The sequence below is a fragment of the Neomonachus schauinslandi genome, chromosome 5, assembly GCF_002201575.2.
Source record: "Neomonachus schauinslandi chromosome 5, ASM220157v2, whole genome shotgun sequence".
Lineage (NCBI taxonomy): Eukaryota > Metazoa > Chordata > Mammalia > Carnivora > Phocidae > Neomonachus > Neomonachus schauinslandi.
In genome coordinates this window covers 126609687-126629634 of record NC_058407.1, presented here as the reverse complement: position 1 = coordinate 126629634, position 19948 = coordinate 126609687, and the positions used below count along the sequence as shown (strand labels likewise).

At 45.5% G+C, this 19948-nt stretch overlaps 1 protein-coding gene across 4 annotated transcripts in view; it reads left to right on the top strand.

Annotated features, from left to right (window-relative positions):
* PROSER2 (proline and serine rich 2) overlaps nucleotides 1-19948 on the top strand; it is a 45959-nt gene that overhangs the window by 9535 nt on the left and 16476 nt on the right. For 3 of the 4 annotated variants that reach the window (XM_021696704.1, XM_021696705.1, XM_021696703.1), the window contains exon 2: nucleotides 11095-11313. In XM_021696704.1, the coding sequence (XP_021552379.1) occupies nucleotides 11176-11313 (138 nt within the window). In that variant the 5' untranslated portion in view covers nucleotides 11095-11175. Of the gene's footprint in view, nucleotides 1-9705; nucleotides 9891-11094; nucleotides 11314-19948 lie in introns of those variants that run through there. The other variant, XM_044915009.1, reaches the window with a different exon arrangement.

Here is a 19948-nt window from a genome sequence, read left to right as displayed (position 1 = left end):
ATGGCTGCATTTATACTGATATTTATTACATGTTAATGTTGGAAAGCATTACTGGTTTGGTGCGTCTGATGTATTTATTGGCACTGACTTTTTAACAGATCATTATTAGTGAAGCTAAGTGAAGCGTCTCCTCTATGACTGTATTTAAAGTTACTTCCCTTGTATTCCCAGTTTACCCTTGATTGAAATAGGTTGAATGAGAGTAATTTCATCTAAATCTGACTGCTTTGGTCTATCAGTATGATGGAGGGATAAAGGATGGTTGCCCCAATAAAGTTACCATGTTTGAAAGGACTCCTAAGTGTTGAAGCCTTTTGTTTAGATCGAAGGTCTGTTTTAAGGATACTCTAATTTAAATAATAATAGTAAGATGATTTTAAAATACGAATGTTGTGAAGTACTGAATAGTAAGTCTCTATTTTGTGACAAATGTTTTCCAAAGTCCCGTGGCTCTATTAAAAAATAAAAGAGAGCTCTTTGCCCAAAGGGAGCTTTCTGTCTAATTGAAGAAAAAAGGATTCTGTGCAGAGTGAAACCTGGAGTGATCGTTTACATCAGAGTGACGAAGATGCTGTGATGTCATCAACAAGGGGTGAAATAGACACAGTAGGTAGGCAAGGAGCCAGAGGAGAGGTCAGCGATGAGCAGTGTCAGGAAGCAAGGTTTGAGAAGGTTTGGTGGAGTTTCTGAGCGAGGCTTTGGAGGCGAGCAACATGGGAAGGCTGTCAAAACCTGGCTCACGATGGAGCAGAACATTAAGCAGACGAGGCTGGATAAGAGGGTTTCTATTGTGGAAAACAGGGTGGAAGAGATACACGTAGGCAGGGTTCTAGAGACACTTCAGTGCTCTGTGTTCTTACAGATAGGACCCTTGGCAGGACAGGCCAGGGAGACGGGGACTGTGCCCGAGCTGCCAGGCCTGTGATAGCAGCAGTCATCCAGGATTTTTTTTTTAATTTTTTAAATATTTTATTTATTTGAGAGAGACAGAGCGAGAGAGAGCACAAGCAGGGAAAGCGGCAGGGCAGAGGCAGAGGAAGAAGCAGACTCCCCGCCGAGCAGGGAGCCCGATGCGGGGCTCGATCCCAGGACCGCCAGATCGCGACGGGAGCTGAAGGCAGTCGCCCAACTGAGCCACCCAGATGCTCCAGTCATCCAGGATTTTAGAAAGGTTCTTTCTGTCCTTGCGGTTCACCGGTGGATGCTGCACTGAGCATTGGTTTTATTTTTAACAAGGTTTTTGAGAGTAGAAAACTCGGAAGACAACGTGCAGGACCAACAGCTACACTTCGCTCTCTCCCAGATCCGTGGTGCGCGTGACATCGCGGGGTGTGAAGTGCGAGCGGGATCCCGGAGCTGTTCCCGTAACTATCACGTGTGCTGGGACACCTGCCGTGAAATCATTTTTTACGGACTTCAGTTTGGTAAATTATTTTTAGGGGAGAAACGAAGTGGTGCATTTAGTCTAAGAATTTTGTTAAAGCCCTAATTAAGTTGAATGACAGAAAAGAATATCAGCATTCCGTTTCCTTCTCACGTATGGAGTGGGTTAATACAAAACAATGGAAGGGGCGCCGGGCTGGCTCAGTCAGTGGAACATGGGACTCTTGATCTTGGGGTTGTGAGTTTGAGCCCCACGTGGGGGGTAGAGGTGGCTTAAAAATAAAATCTTAAAGAAAGAAAATTGTCGGTACCATTCATAGCTCCATCTTCTAGTTAATTTCTTGTTATAAATAACTCATTTTTCACACACACTCTTGACATAAAAATAGGAATTAAGACAGTAGGACTCCTGCTTTTTTGGTCTAGGAAATCAAGGCAAAGTGCCTGTCACATTCGTTGGTGTTCACATGAATGAATGTTGTCAGGAGCTACTAGAATTAAGGCTAACAATGGCAATTTTGTGTTTACTGCTAATTTCATCTAGGAGTGTGTACATTCCAGTAAAAATGGCTGTTCTCTTTATTTTCACCCACTGCTTAACCATATGAAAAAGCCCATTCATGATAATGAGCTGTGGTGACTCAGAAACCATTCCCACTGTGAAACGGCTTCGTTTTTAATGTTCTTGAAGGTCAAAAAAAAAAAAAACACAAAAAACCAAGAACCCATACCTTTGAACGCAGCTTGGCTGTTAAATCATCATATGGGGATTTCTCAGGCTATAGCTTTAAAGATCATTCCTTTCCTAGGATTGTTTTTCTACGTTTGGGAACAAGTCTTCACAGAATTCCTGTGCACGGAAGCAGGAGAGACTCAGGATCCTGCCCCAGTTACTCATGGGTGCGCACGCCGACCCTCCTGCACCGCCTGACGTGGGAAAGGGGCCGTTTCTAAGATGATTTCTACCACATTCCCAGCTCGGCTCTGCTTCTGCTGACTGGATCTTAGCACTGTCAGTTAACGGCGGTATCTAGACAAAATGTGAGGCTCTATAAACCACAGGTCCAGGGGTTCAGAATCCTAGGACCCAACCTGGATCTTTTCTTTCTTAAAGAGTTTACCTTGGCAAGGAGCGGGAGCAGTTCTCTTTTTAAAGTGTTCTATAGGCACGCTAAGCAAAAATTAGTTCCACATCACTCGGTTAAGGTGGATAATTTTTCCATTTATGTTCAGAACGAACAAAGGCAATAATCACCCTTGTGATTTTGTTTAGCCTGTCTGTAGGGCATCTAAGCCATGTAAGGTATGATTCCCTTCCCCCCGACATAGTAGGTACAAAGGTACAACAACTATTCGTAGTTGAAGGTGAAGAAACTTAATATATTTGTTCTAGCTTAAATTCTTCAGCAAACTGGGTCAGATCAACCTTTCCCTGGTTAATTTCAGGCTAAACCGCCATCCAAGAAAAGTTTATCTTTGTGGTTTCTCCTTCCCTTGAAAGCGCTTCCCCCTGGCATTGCCCTGGGGTTTCTACATTACATATGTCTTCTACTCTTCCCTCATTAAGTCCAAACTCATCTGTCGGGCATCATCTCCTTCAATGCTGGACCTTACAGACGCTTCCCAGGTGATAAAATGATCTGGGAAATCGTTACTCTTCAAACCTCTAGGCCATCTTCCTTTTCTGTTTCTCCGGCAGTGGGAGGTAGGTGCATGAAGGAAACCAGAAGGTATTGTCCAGCAGATGGGGCCATGTTGTACCTGCCCATCCCTGCCACTGGCTTGTGTTCTGGGTATGGATATAAAACACAGTGTTGTGTGTGTGTTATATTGTTATAAATGGAATTGTGCTAACAACCTGATTATAACTTTTCACTCAAAACATCTTAGGACCTATCAATGCCATTGTCCAGTTGATTGCTTTGGACTGAGGCACGGTGTTCCATAGTAAAAGTGTTTACCCGGTTTTGATTTATTCTGGGAGTTCCTAGTGGGCGATGAATCTAGATTCCCACCAGCTCTACTCTGCTGCAAGCGAAGTTCCCCTGAATTCCTGGAGAATTCCCATGGAGTAGACTGAGCAGTGGGATTTTTGGATCGCGGGGCATAGTTTCACTAATTAAACACTGCCCTATTGCTCCATGGAGAGCTTGGTGAATTTCACACTCCCAACAGTGAGTGGTACATGAAGGTTCCTGTTTCCCCACATTCCTGCTGGTGTTGGTTATTTTTCAGTTGTCTAATTTTTGCCAATCCAGTAGGTATAGGCTAATGTCTTACAGTAGTTCTAGGTTTGTATTTCTTTTGTTTCCCAGTCTCACATACCTCTTAGTCACTTGGGTTTCCTCTCTGTGAACTGCTTAATCATATTCCTTGTATATGGTTTTTTTCTGATGAGTTTCCTGTCTTGTTCCTGTTGTTTTACAAGAATTTTTTGTATATTCTAGCGATCAGTTCCTTTTAGGAGACCTTGAATGTTTTCAGCTGGCCTGCCTCTTTTCTGTTAACGTGGCCTACAGTGCCTTCCATTTTTATGTAGATTCACTGCAATTTTCACCTTAGGATTTGTGGTTTTTTTGAGTCCTACTGGACAGAAATATCAATGGAGCAGAATAGGAAATTCAGAAATAGAACCTGCCACATAAACATTTAGCATAAAATAACATTTGGTACTTCAAAACAGTGGAGAAGATGAGTTTTTCAGTACTTGGCATTTGAGTAACTGCATAGCCCTTTTGGCTTGGGGGTGGGGAAATAGATCTCTCCTTCACACTTTGCACTAAGATAAATTCAAGTTAGATCAGATATGTAAATATGAAAAGTGAAACCATAAAAATGCTAAGTAGAAAATATGGGAAGTATTTCATTTATATCCTTAGAATAAGGAAAGGCCGTTGTTTTTTTTTTTTTTTTTTGACTCTGAGATCAAGACCTGAGCTGAGACCAAGCACCAGACACTTAACCGACTCAGCCATGCAGGTACCCCAGGAAAGGCCTTTCTAAGTTTACAAAACCCATAAGGTATAAACCAAAAGATTGATGAAGCCAACTATTTAAAAATAAAAAATTCTTGGGGCGCCTGGGTGGCTCAGTCGTTAAGCGTCTGCCTTTGGCTCAGGTCATGATCCCAGGGTCCTGGGATCGAGACCCACATCGGGCTCCCTGTTCGGCGGGGAGTCTGCTTCTCCCTCTCCCACTCCCCCTGCTTGTGTTCCCTCTCTCGCTGTGTCTCTCTGTCAAATAAATAAAAATCTTAAAAATAAATAAATAAAAAATTCTCCAAGTCAGTGTACAAATTAAGAAAACATTTTTGCAATTTATACCAAACAATTTATGGGCTTTCTAGTCTGTCCCATGGGTGTATTTGCTGATCTAGTGACAGTACCTGTGTCTGAATTACTATTACTTTATAATGACTCTGGAAGCTTGATGAAGCCAGTTCCTCCAGATTCTTTAGGAGTTTCCTGGTTGTTCTTAGCTCTTTGTTCTTCCCAGCACATTTTTTCTCCTTTTTTTAAACCCCTAATAAGTTTAAAAACCAGCCTACTGGATTTCTCCAAAAACAACTCTATTGTGATTTCAATTGCTCTGTTGGCTGCATTGTCCAACAGAATTTTCTAGGATGATGGAAAACTTCCACTAATTAATGCTTAAAATATGGCCAGTGCAGCTGAGGAACTGAATCTTTTAATTTAATTTTAATTAGTTTAAATTTAAGTAACCACACATGGCTAGAGTTTATTGGGCAACCCACATCTATTGCTTCAGAGCAATTCAATTTTAGGAGACTATCTCCTCTTAATGATATTAACTCTTATAGTCCTGAATATGGTATCTCTTTATTGACTTTCAATAACATTTTATTATTTTTTGTGCAAATCTAAGTGATATAATACATATAATACATTTATGCATATATGTGTTATGCTTTTATTTTTTTATTTTATGCTATTTAAAATGTTTTTTTTTTTTAGTTACTGCTTGTGGCTGGCATATAGAAAATGATGTTTTGTATATTGATTTATATCCAGTGACTTTGTAGAAAACACTAGTTGATTCTAGTAATTTGTGAGATTTTTGGTGTTTTTCTACAATGACCATAATTATCTATAAATACTGACATTTTTGTTTCTTCCTTTTCAATCCTTACACATTTTTTTCTTGTCTTATATGTGGGGTAGGACTTAAATACAATATAGTATAGAGGACAGCAGGGGTGGTAATGGGAATGGTTTTAATGTTTTGTCACTAAGTGTGATGTTTGCTATAATTTTTTATGGATATCTTTTATTGGATTAAAAGAAGTTCTCCCCTCATACTTTGTGAAGTTTATAAAAAATTGTGCCTAATATTAAATTCATCCAGTACTTCAGATATTAAATCTTCTGTTGACTCTATCCACTTGTGTTTTTAAATTGCTATTAACTTTTTTTTAAAGTTCAATTTGGTTCTTTTTCAAATTACCCTGGTCATTTTTTATGATGAGAAATTTTCCTTCTGCGTGGAATAGAGTTGTCAGAGGTATTTTTCATACAGCATTCAGCATCTGAAACCATCTCAATAGACCAGCCAGGCTATCTTATCCACCAGACTCTGGAAATGAGGGTTTCTCCACGGGGCTGTTACCTTCTCTTTTCCCCTTAGCTAATCAGTAGGCTTCTCCTACTCTTACAAACAAAACAAAATAGGTAAACAAAACCAGTGACTCAAAATACCTTTCTCCAACCCAGTTGTCCCTGTAGCTACTGCCTTTTTTTTTTTTTTTTTGTTTTTCCCGTCACATCTCAATTTTTTTTTTGTAAGTTTTTATTTTATTTCTTTTTTTTTTTTTTAAATAGGCTCCATGCCCAGTGTGGAGCCCAACATGGGGCTTGAACTCAGGACCCTAAGATCAAGACCTGAGCTGAGATCAAGAATCAGCCACTTAACTAACTGAGCCACCCAGGGCCCCTTAAGTTTTTATTTTAATTCCAGATAGTTAACATACAATGTTATATGAGTTTCAGGTGTACAATTCAGTGATTCAACACTTCCATATATCATCTGGTACTCATCACAACAAGTGCCCTCCTTCATCCCCATCACCTAGTTCACCCATCCCCCCCGGAGAGCACACCCCCAATGACTCGATGCACACCCCACTTCTCCTGTCCCTGCCTTGGCCCACTGTGGGGGGCTTTGGATCATCTCTCTCCTGCTTGCTCTTTATAAGGTTAGTGAGTTCAGTGGGCAGTTTTTAGTCCTTACTCTGTTGCACCTTTTGGCAGCCAGGGTCCCCCTCTCTTCTGTTCTTGGAATACACTCCTGCCCTGCCTGTTAGTCATGAAAATTTCATAGTCCTTTCTATCTCTCACGTTTTTCTCTTCCAACCTTAGGGCCACAGTAGTTTCCAAGTCTTTATCATTTCTTATGTGAACTGGTAAAATAACTTGATAACTGCTTTGATTGCCCCCAAAATAGATTATTTATTGGACAGTGAGTATGGGCAGCATTTGAAAGACAGAAAAGATCATTTGGTGAAAGCGTCATCTCCACCCTTGCCTCCTGGCCATCCCTTTCTCCCTCCCTGCAGACAGCCAGATAGATACTATCTATCCTTCCAGAGAGCGTCTCTGCACACAAGAGCATAAACATATATATTTTCTCATTGATTTCCCTATTCAAGTGGAAGTATACGCAAGACTGTTCTTTCCTTTGCTCTTTCCAACACAAAATGTGTCCTGGAAACCACTCAGCTGCCCCATTTTTTTTCCCCAAAGATTTTATTTATTTATCTGAGAGAGAGAGAGAAGCAGATTCCCTACTGAGCAGGGAGCCCGACAGATGTGGGGCTCGAACCCAGGACCCTGAGATCATGACCTGAGCCGAAGGCAGACGCTTAACCGACTGAGCCACCTGGGCGCCCCTGCCCCATTTCTTTTTTTTTAAACAGTGTGTGGTGCTCAGTTATCATCATTACTTTATTCTCTCTGTTTGGAATGCCCATCACCGTGTGTTTAACCGACAGTCTCCTGTATCTTAAACATCTCTTAGGGCTTGGCCCAGTTGTCACCGTTCTGTGAAGTCTCTGCACCCTGCAGGGGGTATTGGCACCCCTTGCTCTGTGCCTCCATGTTCCCCGAAATGGCGCTGAGCATAGTCTACACTTCCGTCTTCCGCTGGAGTTGGTGCCGTATGGCAGAATTATTTGTTACTTTTAAAAAATACACATGCTCAGGCTTTACCCCCGTACACGCATTCAGTAGGCCTGATACCCTATTGAATTAAACCAGTGCCTACATCGAGTTCCTCTGTGGAAGAAGTGATTCTTACTCATGGGTTATTGCCTGGTACCTGGAGTCTGCTCAGTATGAGGTAGGAAGACAGCAAATATCTGGAGAATATGCTGGGGCTAGAAGGCAAGATAGGCCTCAAATTGAAGCATGTATTGATTGGTAGGAACTGAGACGGAGTGGGATGATGGTGAAGGAGGGTTCATGCTTGATGCATCTAGGTCATTCTAGATCTTTCTGGAATGTAGGGGAAGATGAAGGAAAGGAGCTGCCTTCCTCGGTTGGCTGCAGTGCACTCACCTGAGGGGGTTCACTTGCCTAACTCCCACAGCCCCACCAGACCCACCGAGCCCTGCAGCCCGGATAGCTACTGTCCTTCCTACCTGCCATGCTTGGCAGATGTAGATTTACTAAGACTGTAGATCAGTTGTGGCCTTGTCCTCATTCTCTCTGCTCAACTGATAAACTAGACCTTTCCAAACAAGGATGTTACTAGTAAATAATGAGAAATAAACACAGGAAGTACAAGAAAATAAACAAAGTGAGCACTGTTGGGGCACCTGGGTGGCTCAGTCAGTTAAGCGTCTGACTCTTGATTTCAGCTCAGGTCATGATCTCAGGGTCCTGACATTGAGCCCCACATTGGGTTCTGCTCTGATCATGGGACCTGCTTGAGATTCTCTCTCTCTCTCCCTCTGCTCCTCCCCCTGCTTGCTCTCTCTCTCTCTCTCTCACAAAATAAATAAATAAATAAATAAAATTTTTAAAATTAAAGAATAAAAAAAGAAAGTGAGCACCGTGGCTCAAATTTCTGCACCTGTGGTGTCGATTGCTGGGGCTTCTCAGCGAGACTGGTTCTGCTCCTCTGGTGGAAGTCAGCTTCTTCACCTACGGGCCTGTCTTAGTCTCACTTGTTATAAACTATACTGTAAACCCAAAGAGTGAACCCATGGTTGGACAAGGAGACTAAATATTTTAGGATGGTAATGACCATCCCGGACTCATAGGACTGGGGGAGTCCCTCCTGTCAAACCTGTCTGCCCTATTCCCTTTCCAGGGCGGACCAGAGAAGAAGGCTGCTTCCTTGCCCTTCCTCTTCAGAAAACTTTGCTCTCTCCACCGTGGACCACCATGGAATTCTATATTTTTAGTTCCCAGGGAACTAGGACTAGGGAGCCCCTCATTCTTGATGTCTTAAGAGATCACAGAAGAATGGCACCTCGAACCTGTGAAGGATATCAGACCAAGGTTTTCACTTTCTCCCCGACAACCTCTGCCTTCTGGAGAATTCTAGTTCGCTTCCTCGTATTCTTTCAAGACAGTAATTTGTAAAAGTCTAAATGTTACAGTTTTATGGTGTCAGAATAGCTTTTAAAATTGCAGTAACACAAGAAAAAGGTGTGTTCTCGAATGATGTGGGAGGTTACCACCCTCCGGCCATACCGCGGGCGCCCCTCAGAGTGCTGTTCTTACTGCACAGACTTGTTGCAAAATTCCAGACCCTTTGCCACAGACAAGGCACGTCCGCTGGGTTCCTTCCTCGTGTGAGGCTAATGAGCATCTCACTTCCCCATCTTTCACCTCCCTGTTGTGTGGGGGGAAGACTTACTGCCCCGCATCACCGTCCTTTCCCTGGAGCAGTGACTTACTGAGTTCAGGAATGAATTAGAGTCCATGGGTCTTCTCTGCGTCTCCTGCCCACCTCATCCAGGCCCCAGCTACTCGCCGTCCCAGGGATGGGGCATATAATTGGCTACGTAGATGGTTTAGATACAGTCTATGCATTGTTTAGGCTTGCTTACTATTAAATTTTAAAACCTTTAACATTTTGGGGGGGGTGCCTGAGTGGCTCAGTTGGTTAAGCAACCAACTCTTGATTTCGGCTCAGGTCGTGATCCCACGGTCCTGGGCTCGAGGCCCGCTCAGCAAGGAGTCTGCTTATCTCCCTCTCCCTCTCCCTCCGTTTGTGCGCACACACTCTCTCTCTCAAATAAAGAAATCTTTAAAAAAAAAAAAACTTTAACATTTTCTTAAGCCTTTTTTTTAACCATTTGGAATAATGGCGACTTCCAAAAAGCATATATATGCTCCGAATCTTCTGTTCCCTAGTCTTGCTCTTAAATTGCCAGTTAACTGGGGCTGATTCACCTGAAAAATGAAGAGAAACCAGGCGAGGAATAGTTTCCTGTTTAAGCTGTTCTCACACCTTCAGGATTTCCCTAAGAAGATCTCACGGTAATTTTAGAAGTTTTAAATGACAAAGTCCACCCAGAAGTATTCCGTACTGATTGGGTTTTCTCCACAGACGGTCATGTTTGTATTAAAAATTAATACACACACATACACGCACGCACACACACACACACACACAGTTGTGCCCCTGGTTATCTGAGCTCACATGCCCCTCAGTATTCTTAAAGGCGCTCAGAAAGCCACCTGGCAGTATTTTCAGTTTAGGAATGAATGACGTGGGCTTGTATCTCTCCACTTGCCCTAAGCCTCCACAAGAGGCTTATTCCCTTATTCCCTATTAATCTTGTTTGGTCTTCTAGAAGGTTTAGTTGAATTCCATTGTCCATTGTTCAGAGACTGAGCTGAATTTCCTGCTAAAAGAGTCAGAGTATGAAACCAAGGGGCTGGTAGGGGAAATTTCGCTGTCTTTGTTCCTGAAAGTAAAAATATGAACTTCCTTGTAGTGGTAACTTACGGTACCTTAATATCTTCTGTAGAAATTGCAAGAGCATCTCAGCCTCCAGAGAACCTAGAATCTCAGAGATGTCAAGCAGACTTTCATTCGCTAAATTTACCAGCTCTTGTCCCTTCACTCAACTCTGAACTGCAGTGAAGCTGGAAAAGGAGCCATAATTTTGTGGTGTCTGAGGTACAAGAGACTAGAATCAATAAAGAGCACAGGGAAATCCTGAATCCACATGGGAAAGAGCAGGAGAGTACAGGTCCTCGGTGCAAAGGAGGGAGCCAGACCATTATCCTATCAGGTTTTCAGCAACAAAGTAATTGTTAGTCTGCTCATCTTTTCCTTAAAAATGATTCACATCGGGCACCTGGGTGGCTCAGTTGGTTAAGCCACTGCCTTCGGCTCAGGTCGTGATCCTGGAGTCCCCGGATCGAGTCCCGCATCGGGCTCCCTGCTCGGCGGGGAGTCTGCTTCTCCCTCTGACCCTCCCCCCTCTCATATGCTCTCTCTCTCTCTCATTCTCTCTCTCATAAATAAATAAAATCTTAAAAAAAAATGATTCACATCTTCATAATGGAAAGGGATATAAAGGAGAAATGAAAATGAACAAACACGTTGACTTAGGGGCTCCTAATTCCGTCTCGATGGTCAAGGCTGCAAATTGAGATGACTCTGACCCAGGCCGAGCCTTCCGTTTCAGGGGATAAGGCATTAACCCTGTCCCCCTGTGCCTGGTTTCTCCAGAGGCAGTTGCTCCTTGAGAATGGGACCCTGGCCCCTTCCCCACCTCCTGTGACCGGGCCAGCAGCCGCTGTGTCTCCGGGAATGCCTGTGAACCGCCAGCAGTCAGACTCGTCGGAGATGGACTCAGATGTGTCCCCCAGCTGCGGGCTCAGTGACCTGAGCAGAGGGGGCAGCTTGGACAGCCGAAGCAGCAGCTCCCGCTCTAGGAGTTTGACTTTGGTGAGTGACTGTTTTCTTTAAAGCTCCAGCTGCCTGGTTTTGTGCCAACCGCCTCCCCTTTGAGGAATATCTTACCCTCCTGGGTTCACGAGCTCGATGTCTCCGCATACTTACTTTGTGAAGTGGCATTTCATTTGTAATCATCTTAAGATTTGCACGGATGCAGAGTGTTCCGCTCAGCAGTGAAGCACCTCTCACGCTGTGGCTGGTAACCCGGCTGCTGAGACCCCGAGAGGACTGTGCCCAAAGGCCGAAACCCGCCTGGCAAGGGCCCGCTGCCTTTCAGCTCAAAGGGCTGAAAGGAGGGGCACCTGGGTGGCTCAGTCGATTTGAGCATCAGACTCTTGGTTTTGACTCAGGTCAAGATCTCAGGGTCATGAGATCGAGCCCCGCATCAGGCTCCATGCTCAGTGCAGGGTCTGCCCCAGATTCTCTTTCCCCTTCCCTCTGCCCCTCCCCCCTGCTCATGCTCTCTCTCTTTCTAAATAAGTAAATAAATCATTTTGCTTTTTTTATAAAAGGGGTTGAGGGGCGCCTGGGTGGCTCAGTCGGTTAAGCGTCTGCCTTCAGCTCAGGTCATGATCTCAGGGTCCTGGGATTGAGCCCCGGGGTCGAGCTCCCTGCTCAGCAAGGAGCCTGCTTCTCCCTCTCCTCCCTGATTTTCTCTTGTATCTCTGTCTCTCTTTCAAATAAATAAATAAAAATATTTTTAAAAAGCTGGGGGGGGGGTGTTGAAAGGAGAGAAGCATCTCACAGGCAAAACAAATTGAAACAGATTTTTACCTCCTTTGCAAATATAAGTGCTTTTGTATCCCTTTCTCTCAGCATCCAGGCCCTTATACAGCATCAAAAAGCTTTGGCAACATTTACAAAAAGGGTCTTTAGTTTTAAAGGTGATCCTTCTGCACCCCTTACCCCTCAAGATACTCATCTTTCAGGAGAGAGACCCTTTATATTCGCAGAGGGAAGGACAGGAGGGAGATAGCATTGGACCCACTGAGAACGGTCTCCGTTGTTCATCTCAGTCCCTTGGAATGGGGGCAGAATTTCCTTCAGACATACTGAGTCCTAAAATTAACCCCAATTGTGCTGAATATAAGACAAGTATATATGGCATAGAGAGCAGTTAATAGTAATGATAGAACTTTGTAGACTACTACTTTGCATCTTTTCTTTCTTTTTTTTTTTTTTAAGATTTTTATTTATTTGACAGAGAGAGAGAGTTAGTGAGAGCAGAAACAAGCAGGGGGAGTGGGAGAGGGAGAAGCAGGCCTCCCGCTGAGCAGAGAGCCTGATGCGGGGCTTGATCCCAGGACCCTGGGATCATGACCTGAGCCGAAGGCAGACGCTTAACGGCTGAGCCACCCAGGCGCCCCTTTGCATCTTTTCTTAAATCATCATGGTAATATGAAATAAATACTATCTTACTTGATTCGCCAAGAGAAACATATATTACAAATTACTCCCTGGATATCTGGGAACCTAAAAATCCTTAATAATGGGGAATTTGGGCCTGCTTTTTAAATTTAAGTATATACAAAGGACATATTAAAAAAATATGTAGAAAAGACCGAAGAGCTTGCCAGCAATTAGCAGAGTATGTGCTCCAAAGTATGAGTTAGGAAGCAGCCCACTCGATGTAGGTGGTGTTTCTAAAACTTGGGGTGGTGACTTAGGTCCTGTAGTCGACGAGACCACCCGTGCCAGGGGTGATGGAATACAACGGAGAGTGTTCTCAGGCACTGCGCTATCTAAGGAAATGGGTGTAGCATGTGAGCAGTCAGGGTATTTGAATTATTTTCTTGTTGAACTGGAGGCACGTCTCTTAGCCTGCTTCGCAGCATGGCCCCTATTGATGGAGGATAAAATAACCCCTTCTCGGGGCTCCTGGGTGGCTCAGTCATTAAGCGTCTGCCTTCGGCTCAGGTCATGATCCCGGGGTCCTGGGATCGAGCCCCGCATCGGGCTCCCTGCTCGGCGGGAAGCCTGCTTCTCCCTTTCCCACTCCCCTTGCTTGTGTTCCTGCTCTCGCTATATCTCTCTGTCAAATTAATAAATAAAATCTTAAAAAATAAATAAATAAATAACCCCTTCTCTCTGTCTTCCGCTGGGAGAGACCACAATCCCAAGCATGCCAAGTGGCTTTGATGTGGGGGAAGGAAATTTGCTGTTTTTGAATGTCTGTTCTAGTCACATAGGGTCCATTCTTCATTCCAGCCAGTTAATGCCTACTTCCACCAAATCTCAAGTGTGGCTCAAACTCCACGCTCCAGAGGCAAATAGGACTTGACGGATCTCTACGAATTTGTCCAGTGAGGAGCGGAATCCACTGTGCTCCCCACCACCTTCTGTCTCTTTGGTGTGTGTGATTTATACATTTGCTCGAATCCCTTGTTCTGGGAGTCAGGGACACTGCAGAGGCGCTGACATTCTAGTGACTGTGGCCCAGCATGACACGAGGGGCTATTGCAGATGTGCTCCCCAGGCGGCAGATTCTGAGATGATGCAGGTTAGGATGACAGAGTGCAAGGGGCTTCTTAGGGGTGCTCCTGGGATCAGCACCTGGAAGGAAGAGGAAGCAGCAGGGGTCAGGGAGAAGCTCTTCCCCAGGAAGCTGGGAGCTGGGACGGTCCTTCAGTTGTCCCACATCGGGTTGAGCTTGGAGCCTTAGTACACATTTGGTGATCAGCCACTGGATGCAGGACACCCCTGGAAGGATGTGTGACCTTGACAAGAGGATTTCTTTCAGCTCAAGACAATCCCCGAAGAGGACTAACAGCTTCGGGCCACCTTCCAGCAACACTGCCAACAGATGGGGGAACAGGTCCTTCACCAGCCGGTGATCTGGAGGGGGTGCATCATACTGACCATCACGAAGGTTTAGGGGAAATGGAAAAGGAGGCTTGTAGAGGGGATCACAGCCACCAGAATATCCACAAGGTATCTTTCCTGGAAGAAGTAAGTCTGTAAAGTGAACTCGGGGAGTTTACAAGACACTGCCATAGAAAATAGAATTTTGCATAGAATGTATGTCTAGGCAGATGGGACATTAATGTCTGTCATCTGGCAGATTTGGAGAATATGCATCATGTCGACGCTTTGTCGGATGTCATACACAAGAATTCATCTCCAGGGACAAAAGCTCTTGTTTGAAGGGAGGTCTATTAAGTATCAGTTCCAGAGTCAGAAAGAGAAGTGACTTATTTTAAAACTTTTAATCAAAGGGGTGCCTGGGTGGCTCAGTCGGTTAAGTGGCCGCCTTCTGCTCAGGTCATGATCTCAGAGTCCTGGGATCGAGCCCCGAGTTGGGCTCCCTGCTCGCCGGGGAGTCTGCTTCTCTCTCTCCCTCTGCCCCTCCCTCTGCTCGTGCTCCCTCTCAAATAAATAAATACAATCTTAAAAAGACCTTTTTATCATGGACATTTTTAAATAATATATTGGAAATATTAAGTTCAAAGGTGGGAGAGACTACAAATCTCTTACATTTATAAATATCAGAAGGTCAAGGTGGGTAGAGTGAGAACAACATTAACTGCCTTTGGGGAAGGATTTCTGAGCCATCAGTATTGGTCTGCATAGGTTTTGCAGTAGGGCTGAATAGGTATCAGCAGGACATTCCCCGATATACTTATGATTTCTCTCAAATCCAAAAAAACCCCCACCTTATGCATGTTTAAAGTTCCTTTCTTTTTTACTAACCAGTCTGTATCCTAAAAATCAGCTCAGAATAGTAACAAACACAGCGTATTAGTGACAGGCTCGAGTTCACATTCAAATTCGTCTCCTTTGGAACCTGGGAAGGGTTAGTCAGTCACTGTGTTCCTCAGTTACTTTCTTCCTGAGTTACAAACGGGGGTGATGGGAAAATAATTCTTTCCCCAGGGTGACTGGAAGGACGCGCCGGCCAGCACGCAGTCCGGGCTTACTGACAACAGCCTCTTGGCGAGCGCCCTCTGAGCTTCCAGGTTGCGTGTGATTCCGCTTTAGCCTGCCCCAGCTTCTTGTTGGATCCGTCCTCTCCGGGTCGTATCTCTGACTCGTCAGTAGTCTTCTGAGTTTTTCCTTTGACCACTAATGATGAGACGGAAAGGGAGAGCGCCCCCCCCAACCCCCCCGCCCAGCATCTCACACCCTTCCTAATTCTCGCAGTCTCCCTCCGGGGCATCACTTTGGGGTGAACGTCCAGAACACCTATCCTCCTCTGGTTCTTTCCTCTCCGGTACCGTCCCACAGTGGGACTGCAATGTGTCTGACTCTTCTCTGTGCCCCGGAGCGCCGAGCATTGTACCCAGTGCAGCATAATTGTGGCAAGGTCATTGCAGATTCGACTTTCAGGAAGTGTACGATGAAAGTATATTCTCAGGATGCGTGTGTGGATGTGTGTGACCCCGTAATCCTGCCACATACCCCACTTGGCTCCCTGTTTCTCTCACTGTCTATAGGAGGACACGTCGCTGTCCTGTTCCAGCACCTTCTACGCAGACCTCTGCTTGTTTTCAAGCATTTTCCTTTCTGGAAGATCATTGAGCCAACTTGAGCTGCCTCCCGTGTCATCTGGCAGTTGTGTATTCTCCTTAGAGAGGAGCGGCACACTGAGAAAATTTGGCATTTTGATTAGGACTTGACTTTCATGAAGCACTGTCTTGGCAGCCGGCCCCTTTCACCAGTGAACTAGCTACACCATTAAAAAAAAAAAAAATTGTGTGTGAACTTTCAGGGAGTCTAAATGTGGAGAGGAGCTCTATATGTTTTGATTCCAAGTCATCAGGTCTTTTTATGACTCATCTTTTCGGAACGAGATTCAACCGTAGTAGTTTGCCACTCATTGCCCTGTCACCCCCGACCTCGTGGAAGACTAGTCAGTGACCGTTCTTTTAGGCCTCTGCATTGTTTGGTGTTCTATCTAAAAGCTCTTTAGATAAGAGATAACCTACTTAGGGAGACATTTCTTTTAAGCCAGGGTTATTTTTACAAGAAGATAAAACATGAATGCCTGATTTAAATGAGAATATCCTACTAAAGTTTTCCAACACTAGTTGAAGGGTTGCCTGGGGTATAACAGATCTTTACGTTATGAAAACTTTTCTCCTGAGCCAGTGCTAGCTAAAAATGAAAATAGCTGCTTCAAGTAGGCTTGTTCTGGCTGCCCACATGGCCCCCATGATGACCGGGACCATTCCAAGAGGGCAAAGGATGCAGTCTTTTTCACCGAGAGGCTGGTTGTATTTGTATATGTACTTTGTTTTTCTTATAAGGAAGTCTGCCTCTGAACACTTTTTAATGAAAGGCAGAGCTAGAACGAGAACAGATTGGCCAAATCACGAAATGCTTGAGTAAGAGGATACATTTCGAACGTGTTTTTTTTTCCCTTTGGAACTTAAGAAGAATGGCTGCAATGCAAAACAAGGCAGCACATCTTGGCCAAGTTGGGAGGGTGGTTTTGGAACTTACCGCCTTCGTCAGTGATATGGATTCAGGAGAAAAGTTTCTAGAAGAATTTGGAGACATTCATAAATGATAGCTGTCTAAGGGGACGAAAGAAGCTTTGGGTGTAGGGTTCCCTATATTCTTAACCCCTGCAGGCTGGGATCTGGAGCACGCATCTCACAAAATGCCCAGGGACGCACAGCTGCCTCCTGCCCACATGCTTGGGTGCTGTTTCTGCAGGTGGCCCTGCAGCCTGCAGGCCTCCTGGGGCTTCCTCTAGAAGAGAATTTGACTGCCTGCATGAAAAGAGTGGGAAACTCTTTTTTTTTTTTTTTAAGATTTTATTTATTTGAGAGAGAGAATGAGAGCGAGAGAGAGCACACATGAGAGGGGGGAGGGTCAGAGGGAGAAGCAGACTCCCCGCCGAGCTGGGAGCCCGATGCGGGACTCGATCCCGGGACTCCAGGATCGTGACCTGAGCTGAAGGCAGTCGCTTAACCGACTGAGCCACCCAGGCGCCCAAGAGTGGGAAACTCTTAATACCCACGGCTCTGAAGGGACTTGGTAATGCACACGCTTCTTTGAGGGCAGATTAGAAGCACCCCGAATCCCCAGGCATACCTCCCATTCATTTTTATCTCTAACTTGGTCCAAAGCAATGATCCAGATTCATTACCGAGAGTTTGGAGATCTACTATTCAGTGAACTGTCCTGCAACCCTCCCTTCTCCCCAGGCTAACAAACGTCATAGCCCTGCAGCCACATAACAAGCCTGTGATCAGACAGCAGTTGCCGGCTCCTGATTACCCCCTTCCTTCTCCAAAGCCTTTGATTGCCTTTTGGCCTCACCCATTTGTCATGGAATAAGAAGGTAGAGCAAGCAGTGGTGAACACTGAGTGGCTAGGTTAGGTGAAGTCCGGGTCATACACAGCAATCGGACACAGAAGGGGCTGGGTGATTCCATGGAGAGGAAACAGAACCGAGGATGGAAAAGAGAAGCAGGGGCGCCTGGGTGGCTCCATGGGTTAAGCGTCTGCCTTCCGCTCGGGTCATGATCTCAGGGTCCTGGGATCGAGCCCCACATGGTGGGGGGGGGGTGTCTCTGCTCAGTGGGGAGCCTGCTTCTCCCTCCGCCCCTCCCCCTGCTCATGTGCACTCTCTCTCTCAAATAAGTAAATAAAATCTTAAAAAAAAGGAAGGAAAGAAAAAAAGAAAGAAAGAAAGAAGAAAAGAAAGGAGAAGCAGACTGGTCACCAGTGACCCCCGTCTTCCTTTCCATTTCCTTACCCTCCCTGAGCCCACAACTTGCTGGTCAAAGCAGCCATTTTATGACAGAGCTCAAAAAGCTTTTAAAGAAGTTGGATTCAGTAAACCCTTAATAAATGCCTGCTACACACCAGAACTGGTAGATGACGAGTACAACGTGATGTTCCTCTTTCCAGAGCTCGCAGTTCGGCGGCATGCGTGAAGCTCTGGGTCAGCGCGATGGGCTCACAGGGGTCTGGGAGGGCGCTGGACGGCAGGCGCGCAAGGCGGCTCCGTCTTAGGCCTTCTTCACATTACCGCCGGCGGACGGAAGTTGCAGGCAGCCCCAGAGCCCAGCGGTGATCCTTCGAAGCCATGATTTTTTTTTTTTTAAGATTTTATTTATTTGACACAGAGAGAGACACAGCGAGAGAGGGAACACAAGCAGGGAGAGTGGGAGAGGGAGAAGCAGGCTCCCGGCCGAGCAAGGAGCCCGATGCGGGGCTCGATCCCAGGACCCTGGGATCATGACCTGAGCCGAAGGCAGATGCTTAATGACTGAGCCACCCAGGCGTCCCCAGAGCCATGATTCTTTAGATCTGTCATCAAAACTGGGCACACATCTCGTCCCTCACTGTTTGTGTTGCTTTCCGGCCAGAAGTACAGGGTTCAGTTAGCCCTGGTGAAAACTCACCGCAGTGACCGGTTAGAGAGAACCATAATGAAGCCCCTACCCGGGTCTGTGGGGAGTGCCGTGGGCGCTTATGGAGTGCCAAGGTCAGCACAGCCCGGAGAGGCCTGTCAGGAACTGCATGGAGGCCCATGGTGACATGCTTCTCTGGGCCCCTGTTCGGCTTCAGCTGCGGGGCTGAGGGCGTCTCTCATCAGCTTGGGTCAGTGAACCCTTGCTCAAGGGTCTGGAAGGTCATTTTGGTGTGTGGGAAAAGCCAATGTGAGGGGTGCCTGGCTGGCTCGGTGGGTTAAGCGCCTGCCTTTGGCTCAGGTCATGATCTCAGGGTCCTGGGATTCCAGTCCCGTGGGGAATCCTTGCTCAGCGGGGAGCCTGCTTCTCCCTCTATCCCCCCCCCCCCCCCGTCCCCCCCCCCTCTCTCACCCCTTTCCCTGACAAAAAAAAAAAAACTTAAAAAAAAAAAAAAAAGCAGATATGAACATCAAATCGCACTCTACCAAAACAAATACTCTAGGCCCGCCACCTAAGAGACTGGCAGTTGAGAGATCTTGGTTCATCTCAAGAGTATTTTTAGCCATCATAATCTTGTTCACGGTTTTTTTTTTTTTTTGGTCTGGAATAGAGATGAATTCTGCAAGTTCTTTTTTCTCTCTCACAGGAGTTGCCACATTGTCTTAATCTGCAGTTAAGCCAAATTTCTTTGTTTTTTAAGTTTTATTTAAGAGCGAGCACGCGCAGCACAAGCAGGGGGAGGAACAGGGGGAGCGGGGCAAGCGGACCTCCTGCTGAGCGCAGAGCCTGACGTGGGGCTCAGTCCCACAACCCTGAGATCATGACCTGAGCCCAAACCAAGAATTAGTCACTCAGCGGACTGAGCCACCCAGGCACCCCAAGCCCAATTTCTTTGTTTAAATGAAAAACAAAACAAGGGGTGCCACATTGGGCTCCATGCTGAGCATGGAACCTGCTTGAGATTCTCCCTCTCCCTCTGCCCCTCTCCCCACGCCCGCCTGCATTCTCTTTCTCTCTAAAACAATAAACAAATCTAAAAAAAAAATAAAACAAAAGAAAAAAGCTTCAGAACTTAATTCAGCATTTTTTTTAGGTAGCTGTTTAGTATGAGTGTTTTAGGCTTCCTCCATTTTTTGTGTAGCCAAATGTTTTTTCCCTCTCTATATTTTCTCTTGAAATGAAACTCCTGTCCCAAATCTGCACTCCCGTAGGCATATCTAGGACTGTTGACTTTCAGAACTGTTGGTAACATTTGCTAT